We start from the raw sequence: 23,144 nt of genomic DNA, 5'->3' as shown, positions 1-23,144 counted from the left end.
GAGTCTAATTAAAATTAGAAAATCAAAACATTTAATTAGTCATCGGGTAGAAAAACTACTTGTTTTAATTCATTTAGCTTACGTCTTGCTTACCTCTACGTGTTTCTTTAGGGATAAATGTTCACACATTTTAGCTTACATATTTTTATAGCATTTTCTCTCTGTTTCATCTGAAGCATTAAATACTAAAGATACTTGATAAATTAGGAGAGGGGTGCTCATCTGTCTCTACTTTTTCAGACATGACTAAGCATTTGGTGCATGATGTGTAGAGCTTTGGCAGGAAACTGCTTTATTTTGATTAGTTTTTGAAATGTAATTTTAATAATAATAATGATAATAATGATAATAATAATAAAACACAATTAATAGAAAAAAGCACCATGTGCTGGGTATCATAACAAGGGTACATATAGTTTATTTTTCACCCAATCACAGCTTACTAGCTAGTGCATGTTTTACAGTTACATTCACATTTTGCAGATGCACTTATCCAGTGTGACTCATTTTATACAACCCTTTTAAACAAAAACAGAGAGCAAAAGATAGGTGAATTGGAAAAATATTGAGAGCATGTAAATCTTTTAAACATTTAGCTATAGTTACTACTGTACATCCAGTGATAACAGTCCTGTTTTTTTCCTTAACAGAAAGATACAATTCAGTGTAACACTGTAACATTTCCAAGTTTTTCCTGACAAGTCCAAGCATTTGGAACCTGCTACTATGTTCATGAACTGTTCACCAACAGAAAGTGCTCCCTTCTGATAAGTCTTAGGTGCTAGAAGATAATTTCCAACAAATTCCTCAGCTCAGGCTTGACAATGGCATTGTCAGAAAGAGAAAAAAACTTGAGTTGAATGTTTGTGCTTTCCAAACTAAAGTACAAAGAGGCTTATCTGTTCACTTGTGATTACCATTTTAATAGCTTTATTTTGAAGGTAGAACTTTGTCGCTTTACAAAGCATTTGAAAGGTGGAAGACATTGAGTTTGACGTCAGTGCAGTACACAGGTATGCCTCCTGGAAAAGAGATCTTATTTATTCAGTGCACTTTATCTATGCATGTTTTTTACTCCAACACAAAATCCACTTTGCTCTCTCTGAATGAGATTTTGAAGGGACATTGAACATAGGAACATATTTGCAGTGCATAGCAGTTTCACATGCAAACAGCAGAGGCTGTGGACATCAGTCAGTGTCATTCAGAGCTAAATCACCTTCTTTCAAAGCCCCTTGCACAAACAGCCTGCACTAGCAGATATGAATATGTACTGGCTTGGTATGTAAGGAACGAGTTATTTTTACATTAGACAGAGGGGTAAAAAAGATTGAGTAAGAGAGAAGGAGAGAACAATGGGAGAAAGTTTGGTCTGGAAACCAATCACAGCCTTTGAGTCCATCAATAATAGTGTGGAGAATTGTCAGGGCTAATTGGGACACAAAAATGTGCTCTGTTTTACAGGTTTTTAAGTTTCACACAATGTCATTCAATAACCTGCTGTCCATGGCAGAGGTGGGATTGTGCCCTTGTTTAGGCTCTCATTAAAGGATCAATGCAGCAACACTTTAGTCTGTCCAGCTCTATCGCATCCTCATTTGCACCCTGTGTTCAAGCTGATCAGGTTCCAAAGGTTGGACGCTTCATACAAATGCCACATTCAACACTATTGTGCTTGTCATTGCATATATTGCTGACTAGGCAAACTGAGTAGAGCCTATGCCATAATTCAGTAACTGTGGCCTGTAGCTGTATTGCATTGCATATGGAACATTGGGTAAAATATTTGCTGTCTACACTACTTCTACTTTGGTTTCTTCATTAATGGCATTAAATCTAACTGAATAATAGTGCTAATAGAACAGAACAGCAAAAACGTGTCCCTTAGATACTTCAATAACACAATAAAAATAATTACACCAAAGCACTGTAGCAAGAATATAGTAGAATAATAGTAGTACACATTGTTATGCATTACTGTTATATAGTATTATAATATAGGGCGTGATTGCATTATTTACCAGATTTTGAATTCACAGTTCCCCTAAAGTACTCTATAGTAAACTATAGTGGTAAAAGTGTATATGCGTGTTTGTCTCACTGCATGTGTGAAGTGAATGTGCATTGATCATCTGTGGTGTGGTGTGTACAGCATAAATGTGCATAATGCAGTAAGGAGATAATGCATTAAACCTGCACGCACACACACACACACACACACACACACACACACACTTGCCACTGTCGCCTACCATCCTATGTCCATTTACTCACTATTAATTAAAGAGCTGAGCATTAATTAAAGGCTGAGTTCTGCGCTACTCCTCCTGTTCCTCTGCACTGCTTTCTTTCTTCTCTCTCTCTCTCTCTCTCTCTCTCTCTCTCTCTCTCTCTCTCTCTCACTTACTTTGCTTTCTTATTTTCCCCAATCCATTTATCTTTCTACAGGGTGAGGGAACCAACAGGGGGCGCAATTAATGAGACCAAAATACACATTTATTTATAATAATAAATACTCCTGAAGGCACATGCATTTATAATCTTGTTTACTTGGTTGTGCAGCCATACATGCAGATCTCCTCATTAATCCTTCACACAAGTTATTGGAAGACTGTGAAGAGCACTGATTGGTGATGATGATCATAAACATATGAGATTGTTCTTGTTCACTGTTCATTCTGTCATTTAAATGAGTACCTATCATCAATACTTTTCAAAAATTTCATTTTGTGTGACTTTATATTGTCTAGTGAATGGTAATTCACTAAACTAAATGTTGCATGTGTATGTTTATTCTTTTTTTTAGCAGGTTTACAAAAAAATGTCAAACCAGTAAAATCTGATCATTCTATTCTGAAATGGCTTAGATATATGTGATGGATGAATACTTCTTTCTTTAAGTAATTTGATCTGAAATTAATCCCCAAGGTCATAATTCCCATGTAGAACTATTTTACTGGCTTTACAACATTTTTTATGTCTTGCTGGAGGGAGAAAATTCAATTATCAAGGTCAGTCTACTCCAGTCTGACAAATTCCTAGATGGATTAGCTATTCTGAAATCTTTATATACGGAAGAAACTGTTTCCATTGTGCACTGTTACCATTGTCTCCACCTGACATTTTAAAACCTATTTTACATTATTATTGTTATTATGGTTATTGTTGTTCAACTTTAAAATGCACTGTTTAATGCTCTTTTTTATAATTTGTTTCATAATCAAACTCAAATGTATTTTGAACTTGGGTAAAGGAAAGAAACAACAATGTATTATGTCCAAAATGTACTCTGTCCAAGGCATATCATCCTGTGATTATGTTCATGATCACTGCTAGGGTAATCTGGATACTCTTCAACCCTAATAAATGATATCCACCACATCATTCTTGTTGTACAAAATCCAGTGGTGGATGAAATACAAAAAAACATGTATTTGAGTTAAAGTAGAGATAGAGTAGGTAAAATATTACTTAAGTAAAAGTAAAAGTGCTCCCTTCAACTTTTACTTGAGTAAAATTACAAACATATTTATTTAGGGCTATCATATCCTATTGATATGATAGCCTTACTTATTCAATTACTTACTTGAATTACTTACTTGAATACTTATTCAATCAGTTTATGTAAAAAGACTCTTATGTTACTCTTAGCACACCAATCTTTTAATAGAATGATATTATGATTCAAACACTGATTGATATCCATTAAAATTATCATGAGCACATAACCATCTTTTCAACTATTTAAAAAAAATCGCATAAATAAGGCCACAGGTGTTGGGGGCAAGTTAGAGTCAGGAGTTTATTTCATCAATTATTACTCTCTGAATGTTCACCTTGCTGTTGAACTGTATGTCTGTGTAAGTAGATACACAGTGGCAATCAATACAAGTTAAGTTTTTATCCAGGCATAAATTTAAAAAAAAACTAATTTTGCTAAATGTAGTCCAGTAAAAAAAGTAACATATTTGAAATGTAGTGAAGTTAAAGTAAAAGTCTGAGCAAATGGAAATACTTCGGTAAAGTATAGATACGTGAAAAAGCTAAGTACAGTAATGAATTAGATTTACTTTATTACTGTCCACCACTGACAAAATTCTTTCAGATTCTCAGATTTCTTCCCAACGTAAACTGTGTAAATTAAAAAATATCATTATAGGCAAGTTCTAGTGACAAAGGTATATGCTGTTTACACAAATTAGGACAGAAATACAATGACAAATCTCAAACAAATCTGAGACATACACTTAGAAAGTCTAAATAAAATCAAATGAATTTAAAAAAAGGGCTTTTTTTATGTTGCTGAAAAGAAAGTATAATGACTCCCAGAAAATGGGAAAGTAAAAATAAAACAGACTGTCTGATAGACATCCTCTTCTAACAACTGACACAAGCGCATTGGGGCTGTGCACAGAAAACTGAACATAAATAAAGATTTAGACAGTGCCGTATCAGACTCACCTGCTTTGTGGCTGTTCACGAAATGTCACTCACTATGACTAATTAGTGAAGTCATTTATTCCAGTGTTTCACTCAGAGCCACCACCATTCATGCTGTTCCAAACCAGACATGCAAACAGAGACACAAACAAACAGTAGTTTGCCTGTCAGCCAAAAATCTGCTGGAAATTATGAGAAATGAAATCAGTTGCAAGAGCATACATGCTGCCATGGAGCTGTACATGGACCTCAGCCAGTCAGGTTATTTTGCTGGGTCAAATTTTTAGGTTTCATGCTTGTTTTTTAATTCATTAATGTATTTAATTAATGACCTGCATTATCATTAGTGTACATTTTTCAGAGGCAGACTATAATTATAAAGATGATTAAGTATCCAGAATATTTGAGTGCATTTTAATTTAGATTTAAAGCTCTGTGATTTTACAGTATATACAGTAGCAACACAGTTAGTGGTATTTACAAACAGTACTCCAACAGCTTCAGGGCTGAATGAGGAACAAAGTAAGAAGAGGACAACTAAAGAGGATAAGAAATTAGAAAAGGCTCTACAATTGCTGCTGAATCCAAGGGCTTACTGGAGGAAAGCTGGTAATCACTATAGTTTCACAGGCTCCAGGGTGTCATGCTGTTCTTGTATGGGTGTGTCTATCTCACATAGATCTCCCTGCAAGAGTCCAATCAAATGCAGCCCAATTCAGCCACATAGCTCCTTCGGGAAGTGACATTACAACCAAGACTGTGCTATCTCTGCAAATGCAGGCACCACAGAGCTCTGGCCAAGTCTGCCTTGTTATCCTTCTACTTTTTCTACACTAGCTTATTCTGATCCCTCCTCCCTTCACACAGGGTTTCATACAACCACAATTTTCTCTGAGAATAAATTTGCTTCATAATAAAGAATGACCCGACTTGTGGACACACAAACACACACACACACTCACCCAAACACTTTTTTGTCTTACTCTCGTTGAGGACATTCCATTGACTTAATTGCATCTACATCAACCTCTAAATCTCACCCTTAAATTTACTTGTCGATTCGGTGGTTCAGTTCTACTGTCAGAATTTTTACAGCTCTCTTATTTTCCTTCTCCCTTCTTTTCTCTTGCAGATGTAAAGAAGGTTACCGTGGACTTCGCTGTGACCAATTCGTTCCTAAAACAGATCCCATCCTCTCCAACCCAAGTATGTTTTCTTATACATGCTCACTAGTTATAAGGGAATTGCTTGTCTATCCCACATGCAACACATCTGTGACTAGAACTGATGCCTTATTATCCAGCCAGAATTGAGTCTAGCCAGAACTTCGAGTGTTTAGTGTTGATAGTAAAACAAACCTTTATATGAATCCTCATAAAATGTCAATGGAATACATATTCATGTTTAATTAGCTTTCTCACTTTCTCTAGTTTCAGATTTTTTTTTTTGTCCATCTTAAAATGCTCTCAATCTGCAAAACTTATGGAGTACTTTCCAAAAATCAAATATGCTAAAAAGATGCTAATTATGCTTCAGCATAAGTGCTGAAATTAGCAGAACATTATAATGCTGCAGTCTTAAGAGAAAATAGTTTTTAATCAGTGTGCAATTTGCATCCTGTCCTCCGTGCAAGACAGTCTAGATCATAGCAATTGAATGTAGATTAACTGATGTTTTAAAACCAAATTGTTTAAAATGCATTTTCTATCACAGTACAGGTAGATTATGTAATAATGTGAGTCTTTGAAGGCACATGGCTCACTGTTAAATGAACATTTTGCAGGCAGGCCTTGATTTTCTTTGATGTGAACAGAATACAGAGAAAGAGAATCATTGTCTTGCTAATTCGAGGTCAATACTAAAATCATTAGTTTCTTATGAGGTAGATTGGACTCTTGATTAGTATGGAGGGCATTTGCAAACAGATTAAGATGGACACTGACGGATGATTTCAGAAGTTCATAGAGAGATAACGGACTCATTTCTCTTTAGAGTGTTCACTTTGTCAATGCAAATGTGAGTTTGAGGCTGTACAATCCTTTTCACTACAGACTGTTTTAACACATCTTAACCCCTTAATAAGCAACAGCTGACAGTGGCAAAAAAAAAATCTCTCTCAGATGGAATTTAAAAAGGAATAGGAACCAAGAATCAGAGAAGAACCAAGAATCAGAAAGAGATTTCACCCTGATAACCATGTTTTTACTTTTATATAATATAGTCTAAATTCGAGCTGCAATATCTATCTCCAAGGACTTTAGTTTGTTGTGCGACCCAAGATTGCAAGGTATAAAACCTTGACAAAATAGCAGCACAAATAAATCTGTATTGCTGAGTTTGGTGTTTCTTGGAGCTATTGTAGTCTTGTGAAAGCACAGTGGGAAATAGAGAGGAAAAAGCAAAGAACCCAATGCAAGGGGAGATATCCAGCATGAATCTTGGAAGTAGCTCTTTCTGAAAGGCCTATGAATGCTTTTGCTTTTAAGGAGCGATCTCTTACAGTGAGTAAGATAAAAACCTAAACTTCCACTTACAGCTGTTTGAAGTCACTGAACCTGCTGTGTGCCTGGTAATGGAATTTGGTCTGCCATATCAGATTTTTGTTCACACACAACACTCATTGGCAACTATATACAATACTAAAAGAGGTGGAGCTCTCTCTGTTGGAGCACGATTTTTTTTAGCATAGATGCACCTACAATAAATTATCTCACTCCTACTGCACCTGTATGGTTAGAGAGAAAATGGCACAGCAATTTGTCAAGATATTTAGGGGTGAATCTGTTTTTGGTGTTCTTTTCTTGCCTATTCTTTCATATTTCATTCTCTTATTTTTAGTCAGTGTTAATTTCTGCTTACTAACTGTAGTTAACGCCTGGTTGGGTAATTTTTTCCTCTTTCATATGCCCGACCAAAAAACGGGAGTGATAGGCCGAAGTGTCTGTGATTGATAACATTAAGGAGCATCCAGAGAGCAGGACCGATTGTTAGACTGTCAGCGATGGATGGCAATGACATTCATACTCATGCTCCCCAATGGTAGGATGCTTAGACCATTTCTTTCACACAGTTTAGACAGCGACGAGCCAGTAAATCCAGATAATGTGCTTGATTTACAATATTGCCACGAAAACAAATACAGTGTGTCACAGAGCGACCCTCATAACGAGAAATCCCAAGACCCAATATATCATGTCACATTACACGGTTTGCATTTTTCATAGTTCATTATGTTTCCAGTGCTTCTTTATTCCACTCTGTCGAGACCTCTGTTCTCTTTGTTCTCTTTTTTCCTCTCCTGCAATGCCCGGTGTTTGTTTGTGGGTCAGTGCATCTTTATTCAGTTAACTCACCAAATGAGCCACAAATCACTCCCTGGAGGCTTAATCTGCCACCAAGCATTTGTGTGGTGTTTTTTGTCATTTAAACTTCAACCCTTCACACGCACACGCGCACACACACACACACACACACACACACACACACACACACACACACACACACACACACACACACTACCCTTTGGACCAAAGAAGCCCATTGGTAAGCTATCATTCTTTATCTTTAGATTAACCATCACAAATGAGGCAATAATGCAGGCCTCTGCAATTCTTTCCTTACCTGATATAAGCTCTCTGTTCCTGGTGTTCAGGTTCAGCAGATAAAAAGAATAAAAACCAGTGTGGACTAGCCTCTGCTGAAAGCTCACTGTTTACTTGTGCAGAATGTCAGGTCAAATGTGTCTCTGCCACGATGTCTGCCATTTTATTTGTACTGGGGTGTTAAAAGCTGCAAGGTAGGCTTAAAGGAACACTTCTGAGATTGCGTTTGCCACCTTTCAAAGTGTTGATGTGCAGCTGTAGATTATACTGTGTGGAGCAGCGTCCTGTGTACAGGAGCTGCAGTCTTATTGGGGTCTAACTGTGTATCCAGTGACTCAGAAGAGACAGATTTCATGACTGCCCATGGCAGTCAAGCTTCTCGGTTGCAATCACTCTGGGATTAATCTAGAGTGCCCTAAGGCACGTTTTCAAGTCTTACTTATTACAGCATGGACTATGTAGGATTTGAATCACTTCTGTTATTGTTTTCACAATGTGATGCATGGCTACATGATAGATTGAGATTGTGTCATTGTCCACATTGGCATTACCAGGGCTCCTATCTCATGGTGGCAGTTTCTCCCAAGGGCACTATGTATTTGGGATGGGGCAGTGGGCTTTATATGCCAGTCCAGAAAAACAATACCCAAGCTTAATGATGTCGTGGGTACAGCTGGTGACAGCACTGCAATTACACATGAATATATGGGGCTGTTTGGGTGGGCAATCAGAAGCAGCAGCTGCTTGAACATTCTAGCTGCACTGGCAGCATGAATATGACTTCTTGGTTTGCCACCCATGCCTTTTGTCTTTCAAAGCTCAGTGCTCTGGTTTAAAAGGCATCTGTTTTTCCACCTCGAGTATCAAATAGCATGTCTGTTGGGCAGAATGTACTGAAATAGCAATTCAAACACATCTACCTAAGTGGATCGGAGGCTTCAAATTCCAAATTATTTTTGTCCCTCCCTACAGCACAGCGAAACAAACTAATTACAAGCTGTCAATAAATGGGCGTGCTTGCTCTGTAATTGATCAAACATGTTTTAGTTTAGCAGGAGGAAGGAAGAGCCACAAGTCCATATCAGGAACTGTTGTTCTAATCAGCCATTGTCTACTGTTGTTCATTTCACAGCACAGATATGCTCCTTAAAATGCTGCATAAATGCTGTTAGTATGAGATTATAACTGTTTGTTTACTGTTATTCCATTTGAACATGTTTGTATATAAAGTAATCAATTTGATGAGTCCTATGCTTTTAAAATTCGTACTAGTTGAATGTTTAATACTCAATACAACTACAGCGATCTGTTGTGGACTGTCATCACTGAGCAATACGCTAAGTCTATTTAGCTGCTTCTTCCTTTGTCGTCTACATTAATGTGCCTCGCCTTCAATTATAGTTATCATTTTAATACTAATTATATTTAACTACTGCATAAATATATTCATAATTCCTTGGCATTAATAATTCCTACAATTTATCAACTAACAGATGGTTTCTTGTCTGTGTGTTTGATTTTCCCCTTTTATATGTGTGTCATGGCCATGAAAAAGAATCTTTCAGCGTGATTGGGAAGCCATACACCTCTGTCATACACCTCCGTCAAAAAAGCAATTATGTTTAAGGGTTCTCCTTTAAATTAAATGAGATTAGGTTACATCGTCATCAAAAAAAGGGGTGCTGTTCAGATAAAAAGAGCACAAGTGATAAAGTGCTCAGCTCTTTATCAAACCCTGTGGTTCTGGGTCTGAGAGAGACAGAGAATGAGCCGCATTTAGAAAGCCATCGTCGGTTAACATGCGCCACTGGAGCAAACATTCTTGAAGAGAAGACAGCAGGAAAAATGGAGGAATGAATAAAAACTTATGACCAACAGAGACAATTATGAGCATCCCTTGGGTGTGTGAGGCGAAACAAAGGCATTTGCAGAGCCTATTTCCACAGGCAATCTGTGCAGGAGTGTAATTTGAATCGAGATGCGGTGGTAAACGCTGGGCAGGACTTTTTATGCATGCTATTTAACAATGTGTGTACTTTCTTCCTCTCTCCCCCTGGGCTGACTAGAACAAACCTGTTTTTGTTGTTCAATCATTGTATTACAGAAATATCTTTCTTCTTCTGATAACACTCAACAGCTTTGTTATCCTGCACATCCTCAGAATTATCTTCGTCCAAATGTAGCAGAAGCTATAAGTATATGTCTATTATTTTAAATATATTTGATTTTTTTTCTTCACTCACATATTTCTTTTTCTCCCTCAAGCAGCAGATGAGCTTGGAATCGAATTCATGGGTAAGGAAAATGCATTCTGTAATTACTATTCATCTCACAAAACACATGCACCCTTTCTCCTTTATACCAATTTATCATTTTAGCTATCGCTTGTTTCACAAGGTTTTCCCATTCCCACACAGCGGTGTTACAAATCAAAGGGTGCCGAGGGTGTGCACCTGTGTTGTTTTACCTCCTGACTTTGTCAAGCACCACTCAGCCGTATCGTGTGATTACTATGTGGATGGCTGGCACTCTTCTGAGCAGCAGGGGAGTGAGCGATCCCACAGTCCTTTCCCCCCTAGTGAGAATGTTGACAGTAGCATGGTTGAGGATTGCCAGCTACAGACCACATACAACTCAGATGGGTTTCATTTGCACAGAATTAATATAGCCTAAACAATAAAACTTCTTACTGCAGCCCTGGTGTCACCATGGAAACACAGGTAGTAGATAAGCTAGGTAATGTGAGGACAGAGTACCTGCTGTCCCTGTAGCCTCTGTTTGGGTGATGCAAGTTCTGCAGGTGTGTGTACACATTACTTTTGTCTCTGAGTCTGTACATTTTTTTGTTTGTTTGTTTGATTGATTGTGGGGTTTTTTGTGTTTTTGTTTTTTTGTGTATGTGTTATTTTTATGTGCCCAAGATAGTACCTGGTAACCCCCAAGGTACATCAATTGCTGAGATTGCACATTGCATAATGTGACCCTTGAGACAAGAAATACCACACAGCCAATAGGATAAGTGCCTGCCTTTACTGACAAACTGAAGTAGCCACAGATTTTAAGCAGTGTCAACAAATAGGAGCCGTAAACTGCACTTAAGAGGATTTTTTTTATAGAAGCTGTTTTTCCCCCCTCTTCTCTATCTGTCACTGGCTATCTTTTTCCCCGTGATAGAAGTCATTTCCATTTTTTTCTATGCCAGCAATCCCATACGCCCACTGCCCTCTGTCATTTGCTTGACAGCTGAATATATTCCATGAGTGAATCTAGTGAAGTTTTCTATTAGCTCAGGTTCACATGTCTTCTTTAGTATCTCTACTTCAAGCCTTCTCAAAGTAAGACAGAAGGAGACGATGGGAGAGAAAGGAGATGAATGGATATGTATTACTCTTCAGTGATTTTAATCTGGATCTTAAATGAGTCCGGTCACAGCCATTTTATAATACGGGTGTCTATCTGTGTAAGAGAAAAATATGTAGTCAGGAAGACAGAGAGAGGAAGAAGATGAGATCTCCAGTCTCACAACTCACTACACATTTACTACTGTCACTCAGAGCTGTTTTCTCCTTTTATAAGCCCTGGCAGACATGCTGAATATTTTGTTACTATATGAACTAGCAGTAGTATGCTTCCAAGTCAAAGATAATAAATAATAATAATAAAAATAAAACTAAAGGTGAAGAATAATAAATCAATGTCATTAATTCTGAATAATTTTTTGAATAATTATAAATATTAAGCCTATAAGTCCTACCATCCCACCAGTGTAACAAGATTTTTGGATATTCCACTATATACCCTTTATTGAACAGTCAACAAATCATCTATAGCAGTGGTCCCCAACCTTTTTTACGCAACGGACCGGATTAATGTCGGACAATATTTTCACGGACTGGCCTTTAAGGTGTGGCAGATCAATACATCAGAATAAAATGACATGGCCGGCATAAAAACTGGTATTTTTTAAATATAATAATAATCGTGAATCCACTGTGTTGTTTTTTGTTTATTTTGCTAGCTTGGGTGTTTCAGTTTAGCGGTAGTGTATTATGTGTTACCTGCTGGAGCAGCTTCTTTAAGAAGGTAGCGGATAGAGGTAAGACATGTGACCGAGGCATCATGACATGCATCAAGAGTGAGTCATAGAGAGATGTGGTGGAGAGAATCCGGTAATTTTCCAAAAGAAAAATCGTTCAGAATCAGATAAAAAAAAAAAACCAGAAATAATGTAAGTTGTGCCGCCTGGTACCAATTTACCCACGGACCGGTGCCGGTCCACGGTCCGGGGGTTGGGACCACTGACCTATAGATCAGACATGGGCAGTATTTATGATACATACATATGTATTTCAAATATAAAATAGGATTTTGTCATTTGTATTTGATAGGGTTGATAAAAAAGGCTTTGTATTTTGTATCAAAATACTTTAGTTTAGTGTTTTATATTTTAGTTGTTTTAAAATACTGTAAAATTCTTTGTAAGAAATCTATATGATGACATCATAAACATGCGGCCTATGATTGGTGCCTGCTCTGTAATTTGCAAAGACCTCTTGGGATCAGAACAGAAAATTTTGCAATGTGCAAGAAGCTGTTCAGGGTAAGAACCCTGCAGGCTGCCAGCTTTTAAATAGGTCTCTAATGATTGATAAATAAATATTTGTTTGCTGACTATTGTATCCTAATTGAAGTAGCTGTTCATGATTATAGTAGGATCATGATTTTTCATACCATTGCATGAATGCCTGAAATATATTATTATATTTATGATGAATTAACTAGTTTCTGTGAATACAGGTGCCATCAGTTGTCTTCTTATTACTTGTTTGTCATAAGTCAGTGTTGCTGATATAAAGTAGCCCTTCTTTACCAAACACCAAGTTACTAAATTAGGATACAATTATGAGTCATTTGGAAACTGTTAAACATTAAACTGTTATTTTAAAACTCACCTTCATCTGGGTGATCACCGGGATTATGCATGTAATCTGTTAACTGGTTGCATATATCAGATTTATTGCATGACTCAGGCAGAGAAAAGCGGTTGCTATCAAACATTGTTTACTTAATTAACTAAGTCAGTGTAATAATGAAGGATATACACTAATTAATGGAAGGTTTGTGAAGAAATTTCATTCTCCACTGTAAAAGTATTTTTTTAGTATTTTTAGTAAAATATTTGTAAAATACAAAAATACATGAGTTTATTTTGATACATAGTGTGGCTGCTGTATTTTATAGCATACTTTGATAGACTTAAAGTTAAAGTATTTGGTATTTTATTTTGAAATACATTTTGATGTATGTTTGCCCAACCCTGCTATAGACTGTCAACAAAATGTAAATACGTCATGATCAACTAATACTAAACAATAAATATAATTTTTATGGTTGGTGATTTTAGTATATAATCTATCCACACTCTATGAGCCTGAGTTTATTGATTTGGTGATTACGTTTTGTGTTGCACTGGCACGCCACCTTACCAATATTGACTAGAGTCACAGACCCTAAATAGATTTGTTTTGATCCAAAATACTTCTGAGACAGCAAATGAACTGCATTCAGCCTGCAGATGACCCTGCTATAAACCTTGGCAACATGTACTTTTTGCAATGTGCCATAAGTTACCTACTATAAAATCTCACAAAATGCTAAATTTGACTTTAGAGCTACCATTCAGTCAGTAGCTAGTTGGTTCCATCCTCTTAATTTTGTTTTCCGGTTAACAAAGATAGAAATAAACATTGCAAATGACTTAGGTTTTATTCTTCTAGCTGTCAGCTGTTTTATCTATTTTGGAAAGCATCCACCTTTCAAAAGCAGACCCAGTTGTACTGATTTTATTCCTTTTGGCATAGAGGCACGTTTATGGCAGCAGATGGGTGCTTTTTGCACACAAAAAATAGTATTTGCCGATGGGGGCTGTTTAATTCTTAATTCTGCCATGTTTGCATTTCTCAGCAATAAAATCGAAGGCATGTCTATAACATGACTGAAAGGATGTAAACACGGCCAAGAAATCCAGCACAGAACTGTTTTTCTCAGTCCTCTCGTTGTTTTCAGCCATTATGAGTCACTGTGTTCCCCAGGTATTTGTAGTGGTGAGAACAATAAAACTACTGACCAGTACATCTTTACTCTGGGATCATCTGCCAGCAAAGGACTGCATGTATTCATTAGACTACTGTGTTTTATCCTAGTGTCAGTGCTGGCTTCCTCTGCAAATGTGTATGAGAGAAAAACAAAGGGAGAGTGGCAGAAACACAGAGGCAGATAATGAAAGAAGACAAACATTGGCTCATCACTATGGATGGCTTATTTTGTACAAAATCATTAGCACAATTTAATTAACAAATATCTCCGGACCAACATGCAGAAGGTATATAAGCCAGATAACAACATATTCTATATACTGCCAATATGTCTAATAATTGATATAAGTTCTTTGCCGCCATGAAGTCCAAACCGCTCAATATTTAACTTTCACACACCTGTAAGTAAAATATGATTTTTTTAGTCAATATGGAACAGGAGAGAGATGGGAGAGGGCAAATTTACACAGGGAATTAACTTTGGACCCCGATTGTGTCTGTCTTATCAGAGAGTGGAGAGACCTACCAACGACAGATCTTGTCAATCTTCAGCATCGCCATGGGGATCAGCTTGCTGGGTTTGGCCTGCATGGCTCTTTACTGCAAAAACAAGTGAGTCATTAACATGTATTACTCAAACGGGAACCAACCAGCACAAGCTTATTACCAAAACTACAATTCTTAATGGTAACACTACATAAAGCTGGGGCTAAATGACACCTGCATAAGCTGTTCATAATTGCTTACATAATCCTGATAATAATGCTTTCATGCAAATGTCTGGGCACATGCTAAAAATTATATGTTGAAACTTACAGTAACATATGATCAGTATAATAGTTGATAGTAGCTCAGCTTACTCACATCATGGTGGTAAAGTCAAGCTCACTATGATTTGTGATTTTGATATCAGGTATATGATATTGCCTTAACTATTACTAAAAAAAGTATAAATATGAAACACATTTTGAAGTAGGACCAGAGAAAATATACAAAATAAAAAATTGTTGTTAAAGCATTGTTATGGAACCGAGTTATACAGCAGGTTTTTGTGTCAATATTATTACGATGTGCTATGTGCAGGAAACACAGTAAAGAATCTTTTAAGAGTGCTTATCTTTGTTCAATGTTCCAGTTAACTTCACCTGAAAAGCTATGGCACATCATCACCATTATGTTCTTCTAACATAGAACAAGTGCACTACTCTATATAGTAAACTGTCTTTATATTGCCATTATACAAACAAAAATGCCACTTTATTCAGAATTTATGTCCATCTGTCATAGAAACTGAAGAAAGTAAGCTTTATACCTGCAAATGATTATAGGAATAGCCCATCCCAAACATTTCTGTAGGTATATGGCAGTTATGTAGCATTTAAAACTGCCATTCAGTGTAAATTGCAAGCAAATTATAATCTATGTCTGTGTATACATGAAAAATGTGTATACATGGAAATATATAATTGATATTATGCTCACATTGCTTGTCATTGCATATTACTATCTAATTAAGCAGAAACAGTCAGGCCCACCATGACAGTAAACACGATATTTAAATTAACATGACATTTGGATCAGAGTTACAATAATGAATAGCTCATTTTGTCCTCATCAGAGAAACTAAACAAAAGAAATATTACCATGACTTTATTAGAAAGCACATAATTATAATTAATGAATGTGTTGCAGGAGAGAAAGGGGAAAGCCTAGAAACCATCAGACTGAGATTCGCACTCTGAGAGACTGCAGTCTCATTGCTTCCCAACTCATGTCTAAATCCAGCCCCAGGATTGATTATGACCTCCAGCATCAAAAGGTGAAATATTTGGGACATTTAGGCTTCAGTGAGAATGTGTGTGTGTGCATGCATGTGCATGTGTGTGTTGAAAGATATTTAAGCAATGTGTCACCTTCTTTTCCATGCATATCAGCTATATAATATGTAGATGGTGGAAAATCAAGCCACTCATGTGTGACTTTGAGAGACCGCCAAAATGCATTCTCTGAATATAACAGTCATGTGTAATGAATACAATTGGCCAGCAGGCAGCTCAGGGAATGGTGCCCTCTGTGGCTCTCAGTAGAACCAATGATCCCTCACACTGACAGAAATAGTGGTGCATATAGCTCTGAGTAAACATCACATCCATTTGATCAGCAGTCTACCTTGCTGCTGTAAAAATCTGCTGTACAGAAGAGCTGAGCAGAAATAGAAGTAAATCTGTCATTTTTTTTTTTCATTCCATGGATCTAAACAATGCATTCTCATTTGTCCATAGGATTCTGGCACTTCATGTCCACATACTGGGTTAGCAGGGAGAAAAAGAATTAAGTTTAAGGATTTTATTTTTTATATTTCCACAGCTTATCTTATTTTAGGAAGCAATAGTAATGATGTTCATAGTTCTACATGACACCTATATAAGGCTTTTATGACAGATGATTATAGGTTGAATGCAATGGAACTATTTATATCTTTTCCTCTCCCAATATTTATATCTTTATTTAAACCCAAATTAAACCCAAATTGGGTTTAGCCTAAAACAGATTGAATTGAAAAAATTGTAAATAAATAAAAACATAAAAGGTAGAAATCCTGATGCTGTCAGCATGACTAGTCTGTCTGTGACAGTTTCTCCACCTCAGCTACATCACTTGAGGTCATAATTGCTCTAGAATTGTGCAAGAGACAATTTTTTAAAATCTGTTTTCTCAGTCATTATTTGGGTTTGACAGGGTGGTGTGATGAGGACTGACCCAAGGCTGGTTATTTTCCTGTAACAGTCCCAAAATGTTACCACACCAATTTACCAATGATTAAAACAATTTTTTTTAATCAAATCATGGCAGATCTTATTTTTAACTGTTTATAGTTACATTTATCATTATGAAACATTTACAAAACATCAGTTGTTTTTTTTTTAGAAGCAACACTATTTTTTCTATTAAAGATAATAAGGCAAAAAAACTGTCATTGTTATGTTATAAAGAACACAGAAAAGCACAAAGCCCTCTGTCCTGAGACTGATCCACAGCAAAAACTCTGCCATCTGTTACAGAGCATTGACTCTCAGAAATTCTAAAGAATTAAAGAAATGTCTCTTTGGGGCTTAGAAATAGTATTAGAATAAGAACATTAATGTAAACCTGTAATAGATTTATAGCTATGAATAGTGTTAGACTTATGCTAAACATTCTAATAAATTCCAGATTATGCAAACAAAAATCTATAACTCCAATCAAGCCTTACTTTTGATTTCATGGCTAAAGTAGTCTTTAATACATTACACTTTACAATGTAGGCTTTACAATTTCTCTTGAAGGCCTTGTGTAGCTTTTATACAGCCGTAAATATCCATCCAGAGGTCATGAAAATGCATAATTCGCTGACATATACTACTAGACAATTGTATCAAAAAGGATTGCCCTAAAAGGCCCACTGCATGTCTGGTACTGTGTTCATTTTCAAGTGGGTGTGAATAAAAATGTTCCAAAAGACTCAAAAAGTTCCTGCAATTATACTGGTGGGACCAGTAGCTCTGTTCCCGGCAGAGCATTCTCATCCAGCTGAGGATTTGAGAGGGTGGCCAGAAATGATCCAATTTTCCTACTGGAAAGAATAAAAATGCTAACAGGTCCCTGAGGAAGCACAAGCATTAGGATGACACACTTTATCAGCTGCAAAGCTTCACACTAGTTTTAAGTGAAACCCTAGCTTTAATGATATTCTACAGGACAAGGGAGGCAAGCGTGTGTCACTTACTAGAAAAAAGAGCTTTATCTGGTAACTCAGATGACTTTTGGGGGCATCTCAGGCTGCTTTATGAATAGTCTTCCATGTTTTGGCCTGTTGCAAGATAATGGTTTTAATTTTAGAAAAGAGAAAAAAAAATGAATGAAATTCTTTAGGAATCCATTAATGTAATCTTGTCCTGGATTAGTTCCCGACTCATGCAGAAGGACTGAGAAAGTCGACAGGGAGCATAATCAGAGAGTGTCTCTCTTAATCTGCTGTTTAAATGTAACGTCTAATTAAAGTGGCTCTCCTCTCGCTGAGGGGACATAGATCACTGAATGAACTACATTTTCTCTCACTGCTTAGTCTATAATCCACTATTACATCTTTGGCACTGAAGAGTCAAGAGTGAATGAGTGTGGTGTGTGTGTGTGTGTGTGTGTGTGTGTGTGTGTGTGTGTGTGTGTGTGTGTGGGTGGGTTGAGTGTGTGTGTGCGAGAGAGAGAGAGAGAGTCAGAGTCAGAGAGAGAGAGAGAGAGAGAGAGAGAGAGAGAGAGAGAGAGAGCGAATAAAAGAAATTGAAGGTTAGATCTATTGAAAGAATGTGGAAGTGTAGTCCTACAAAGCAGAACAGTGTCACAGCAATACCGTTTAACCTTTAGAAACATATCACCTGTCATCTTCTTACCACAGTGCTGCAAAGCCCATGGGTCATCCCTGACACCAGGCCATACTATAGGATCCAATGATTCCAAAGTCTCTCCATCCAATCTGAGCAGCAGTCCAGCTACAGGGAAAAGTTGCAGGTATTTTTTCTGTTTTAATTTCTCCCTTGCTTGTTTTCTTTCTCTTTTAATGCATTTAGATGAGAATAAAAAGGATTAATCAGCTCCTATATCTCCATATGCTCATATATTTAAATGCAAAGATAAATAATGATAAGAGGATTTTTTTTTGTATGTATTGCATCTTGCACAAAAATGCATTCCTTATTGAAATACAAAACATTATTCAGAACTAATTTCAACTAAAATGATTGACAGTCAGCAGGATGCACATGGACAGATCGTATAATTTGCATTCTTCAACCATCCATATTGAAAATCATATAGAATGTACTTTTCTTTCTTCTTTTTAATAATTCCACTATAAAAACATTTTTTGTATTGATATAAAGGTACATACAAAAAACCCATATATCATTGGTTTACATATATATTTTTTTTATGAAATGTGTTTTACATATTGTTAAATAAATAAATAAATAAATAAATGAACAAACAATATACCCAGATTGTATGAGTGGCTTTGTTGTTTGTTTTAGTCCTGCTGCAAAGCAGAAGATATTCAATCATCAACCTGTGTCGCGATGGACACCACCCATCTCTAGAGCAGGACACTATCTAACTGGAGGATCAAAGGATTCTATTCATAGCTACAAACATCTCCGAGAGGTGGAGTCCACAGATGCTACTTTAGAATCTCTGAGACGGTATGTATGTGTAGTAGGTCTCTCCACGCTTTGAAGAATTTATTCACACTTAAATAAAACTTCTCTAGCGTATTACAAAATAAGTCAGACATGATAGGAAAAAGCTCTGTGAATGAGACTAAAACTAAAAGTTAAGATTGCAAATAAAAAAATTACCTCAATAACATTAAACCCTCTGAGTATGTAGTGCTTACACAAGAGATATTCAACTGCTGTCAACATGATCTAACTTCACAGTGAGCCATGAATTCATTTCACAACCGGCTTTTTTATTTTGCCCTATTTCCATAATTTGCATTGGTAAACCATGTGCTTTGGAGGTTTGCCTTCAAGGGTTTTTCATGAAATATTCTTCATGTCCTAGCACTAAGAACAAATGCATACACAGTGAAAATCGAGTCTGGTTTTAGCAATTACATACTATATTGGCAACTAATATAAACATAATAAATATACACACCTTTCTTCATTAATTCTTCATAATGATGCCACTGACAATCTACAGCTATTAGTAGTATTCATAACTAAGAAATGTTAAACATATTCCATGTTTTTTAGTTGGGGTTAGGTCCAGGGACAGACAGGCAAGCTTCCAATGACCTATTTCTAGACTTAACAACCTTAAAACATCAACATCACCCCTAAACCTCCCCTGTTGCCATGGAGACACACTCGGGTCTCTAGGAACATAGATAGAAAAGGAATAGTGAAATAGAGAAAAAAAAAAAAACATTGAGCAATAAAGATGGTGATCAGAAAAAGAAGATAGATATGATTCTGTAACAGTTGATACATATATAACCTAGATATATTGAGTTATATTTGAGATATTTATATGTGCTTATGTCCTTTATGAAACAGAACTGTTTTATATCCAGTTATTAAGCTTTATTATCAAATAACAATTTAGTGGGTTAGGGCAGCCATATATCTGTTTTAGTAGTCAATATATTTTTTTTAACACTAAAACTTCTTTTGTTATACTTTGCATTAGTATTCTGAATATTTTTTCCCTTCCATAATGTTGTATGTGGATGGCTGGAGTTAGAAGAGTAGGTAATTGGGTCGAGGTCCTGCAGTTGTGCTGCCTTAAAAATCATGACAGAAGCATGCAGGAGTCTCTGGGACTTAACTTGACACAAACTTTGAATAACCTGCTTTGGTCTTTTGAGCACATCCTACGAACTGTGTTCATTATTCCAGGGAGCTGTCCCAGTTTGCTATCTAGGTTCCTCGGGCTGTTGTCGGACAAGGTGTATAGGGTCTGATAAGGCATCTGAGCATGCAATTGAAAGGCCATCATTCAAATGAAGTAGACCAAATGGGTATTCACCAGTTCACAGGCCCAGGTAAAGGATACTCAAGCTTTGATATTAACAACTTATATTTTAGATAAGGCTTTCACACGTAGGAGAAAGTCCAGATGTTAATGCTGTCAAAGGAAAATAGCAGGACCTGTGGATTATGAACAATTACACAGAGATTTAACATTACCACTACCTCAAAGTCTATTCCCTGCTGAGAACATGATTTGGATATAATTTATGCACACCATGTTCTCAGAGTCAGAGTGGGTTCTTCAGTGGGATATGTAAAAGAAAAAAAAAGAAAAAAGAAGGGCTAATTCACACTCTATTTTCTCTTTCTAGGTGTCACTCCCAAACTGAAGGTAATCAGTACCGACGCTCCTTTCTGAATATGCAGACGGAAGCCTTCGCTCAATCCAGAGAAAGGTTGACCCTGGCTGATGTTCCTTGTACTCGTCTGGATCAGGGAACAGCATTTCCTCCTCCAGCTCTTCGTGCCTGCTCTGTTCCAATCATCCCCTCTGTACAGGCATCCAACCTGGAGAACAGGGCCGAGGATCAAAGCACCACAGTGTTGCATTATAAGGATGGAGCTTCTGCTAGCCAAACGATCAATGCAGAGACTGAAATAGGATCATATGCACTGGGGAATAAAACCAAACACAAAAGCCTTGTCACCTACACTACAGCTTTGGGACCACATACAGAGTCCACTGTGGCAAAGACTGCCATCTCTACGACTGTACTGGGATCAGGGAAGGAGCGTGTGCACCACTCCACCAATGCATCCAAATCCACTGGAAGACTTGTGCATCAGCATGTCCAATCCACTCACGAGGAAAAAGAGGAGCAGGAGGCTGCTTTACACAAATCACTTACCAGGAGAGAGAGAGACTGCCACCTTTCCACTGAGCCTAATGGTCTGTCCAGTCTCACAGCCTCTAAGAGCTGATTGGATAAATTCCTTGGACTGAAGGATTAAGCTAACATAAGGACAATGGAGTTGGAAACAGTGGCACACAAATCCAGTAAGGTCTATTCCTTCGCCTTTACCCAACCTTTTACTGACACGAGACTCAGTAACAGTATTGTGTACTACAGCAAGAATTTGCAATGACAGAATTCAGAACACTGGATTCCTGAAAATACAATGTGAATAAATTATGAAATGATTTAATGACTGTCGTTGGGATGTTGATTTAAAGAGGCATCGAAGAAGATTAAAAAAAAGATTTATATGCCACTATTTAACAAAAAATGCTTCTACTTAGAAACCAAATAGTGTGTCATCTCTATGTTGTTTCTCTATTGTAAAAAAGAAAAGAAAATATAATAGATGTCATAACTATATGTATGTCATATATGGAACATATATGGCATACAACAGGACAAAAATAAAGATACAGAACTTGATGAACAGCAAACTTTTCATTTCCAACTGCTCTGCCATCCTAAGACATAAACCCATTCAAGTTTGTCTTTTCTCTGTTTTTTTGCTTGAGGACGTGAAGACGTGAGTTTGGTGCTTTATGAATAAAATCTCTATGTCACCTTGTGATTTGATCAGAGAGTGTCTCCACACACTGGCGGGTATTACACAGTGATCAATGCTCTATTTCCTGCCACCCACTCTATGCATGGCAGACAGATATCTGCAGCTATCACTGGCACAAATCTACAAAACGTGCCAATAGGAAGATAGTCAGTCACCAGCACTGTCTCCATGGCAACAAGGACCCGTGGAGTCAGATAGTCCTCACAAGCATGAGCTGCCCTGCATCCACCAGAGCAGACTGTCAGCAGATTTAATCATTTGCTTGTTTATCATACACAAAAGTAGCTCCGCTAATTAAACCTAGACTCATTATTTTGCATCAGCTATTTTCAAGCTGCAAAAAGAGAGCAAGAAGTTTTTAACTAGCCTATTTTATTCAGGTGAGAATGTTTTTTTGTGGAATTAATCAGCAAAAATATTAGCGTGGTGTCATTGATGTCTCCACTCATGTTTAGCCTTTCACAGCAGGTCCAACATTAAAGACTCTTTTTTATATAAGCTAGAAAAATGATTCAGCTTGAGTATGCATATTAAAAAAGATTAAAACAAAAATACAACTAAAACTAATGGCATATTATGTCATTGGATCTTTATATGGAGCAGGAACATGTAATAGAACAAAAAAATCTTATTTCATGTGATTTTTCCCCCCACATGTAATTAGGTGAGTAATATGAAGGTGCATTTCAACATGTTATGCACTAAAAAAAATCTGAACTCAAGTAAATAAAGTAAAGGTGACATCACTTGAATTATATGATTAAAAACATGAGACCTGCTTGTGAAAAATAAACACGTATATATAAATGAATCATTTGAACAATCATATGAACGAAAATGAATTCATATGTATATGAATGAAACACGTGAGAAATTAATTGTGTGTAAAGATCGTTTAAAACAACAGCACATGC

At 36.8% G+C, this 23,144-nt stretch overlaps 1 protein-coding gene across 2 annotated transcripts in view; it reads left to right on the top strand.

Moving 5' to 3' along the window:
• Positions 1-22,230, top strand: part of nrg3b (neuregulin 3b) — a 133,796-nt gene extending 111,566 nt beyond the window's left edge. Inside the window, exons 3-9 of one of the 2 annotated variants that reach the window (XM_046854578.1) lie at positions 5,573-5,646; positions 10,308-10,337; positions 14,647-14,749; positions 15,830-15,956; positions 18,570-18,682; positions 19,201-19,368; positions 21,018-22,230. In XM_046854578.1, the coding sequence (XP_046710534.1) occupies positions 5,573-5,646; positions 10,308-10,337; positions 14,647-14,749; positions 15,830-15,956; positions 18,570-18,682; positions 19,201-19,368; positions 21,018-21,627 (1,225 nt within the window). In that variant the 3' untranslated portion in view covers positions 21,628-22,230. The remainder of the gene's footprint in view (positions 1-5,572; positions 5,647-10,307; positions 10,338-14,646; positions 14,750-15,829; positions 15,957-18,569; positions 18,683-19,200; positions 19,369-21,017) is intronic. The other variant, XM_046854579.1, reaches the window with a different exon arrangement.
• Positions 22,231-23,144: the final 914 nt, after the last annotated feature.

This window comes from Silurus meridionalis, chromosome 7 (assembly GCF_014805685.1).
Source record: "Silurus meridionalis isolate SWU-2019-XX chromosome 7, ASM1480568v1, whole genome shotgun sequence".
In the NCBI taxonomy this organism is placed as follows: Eukaryota; Metazoa; Chordata; class Actinopteri; order Siluriformes; family Siluridae; genus Silurus; species Silurus meridionalis.
Note: the sequence above shows the minus strand (reverse complement) of the source record. Positions and strands in the feature narration are given on the sequence as shown.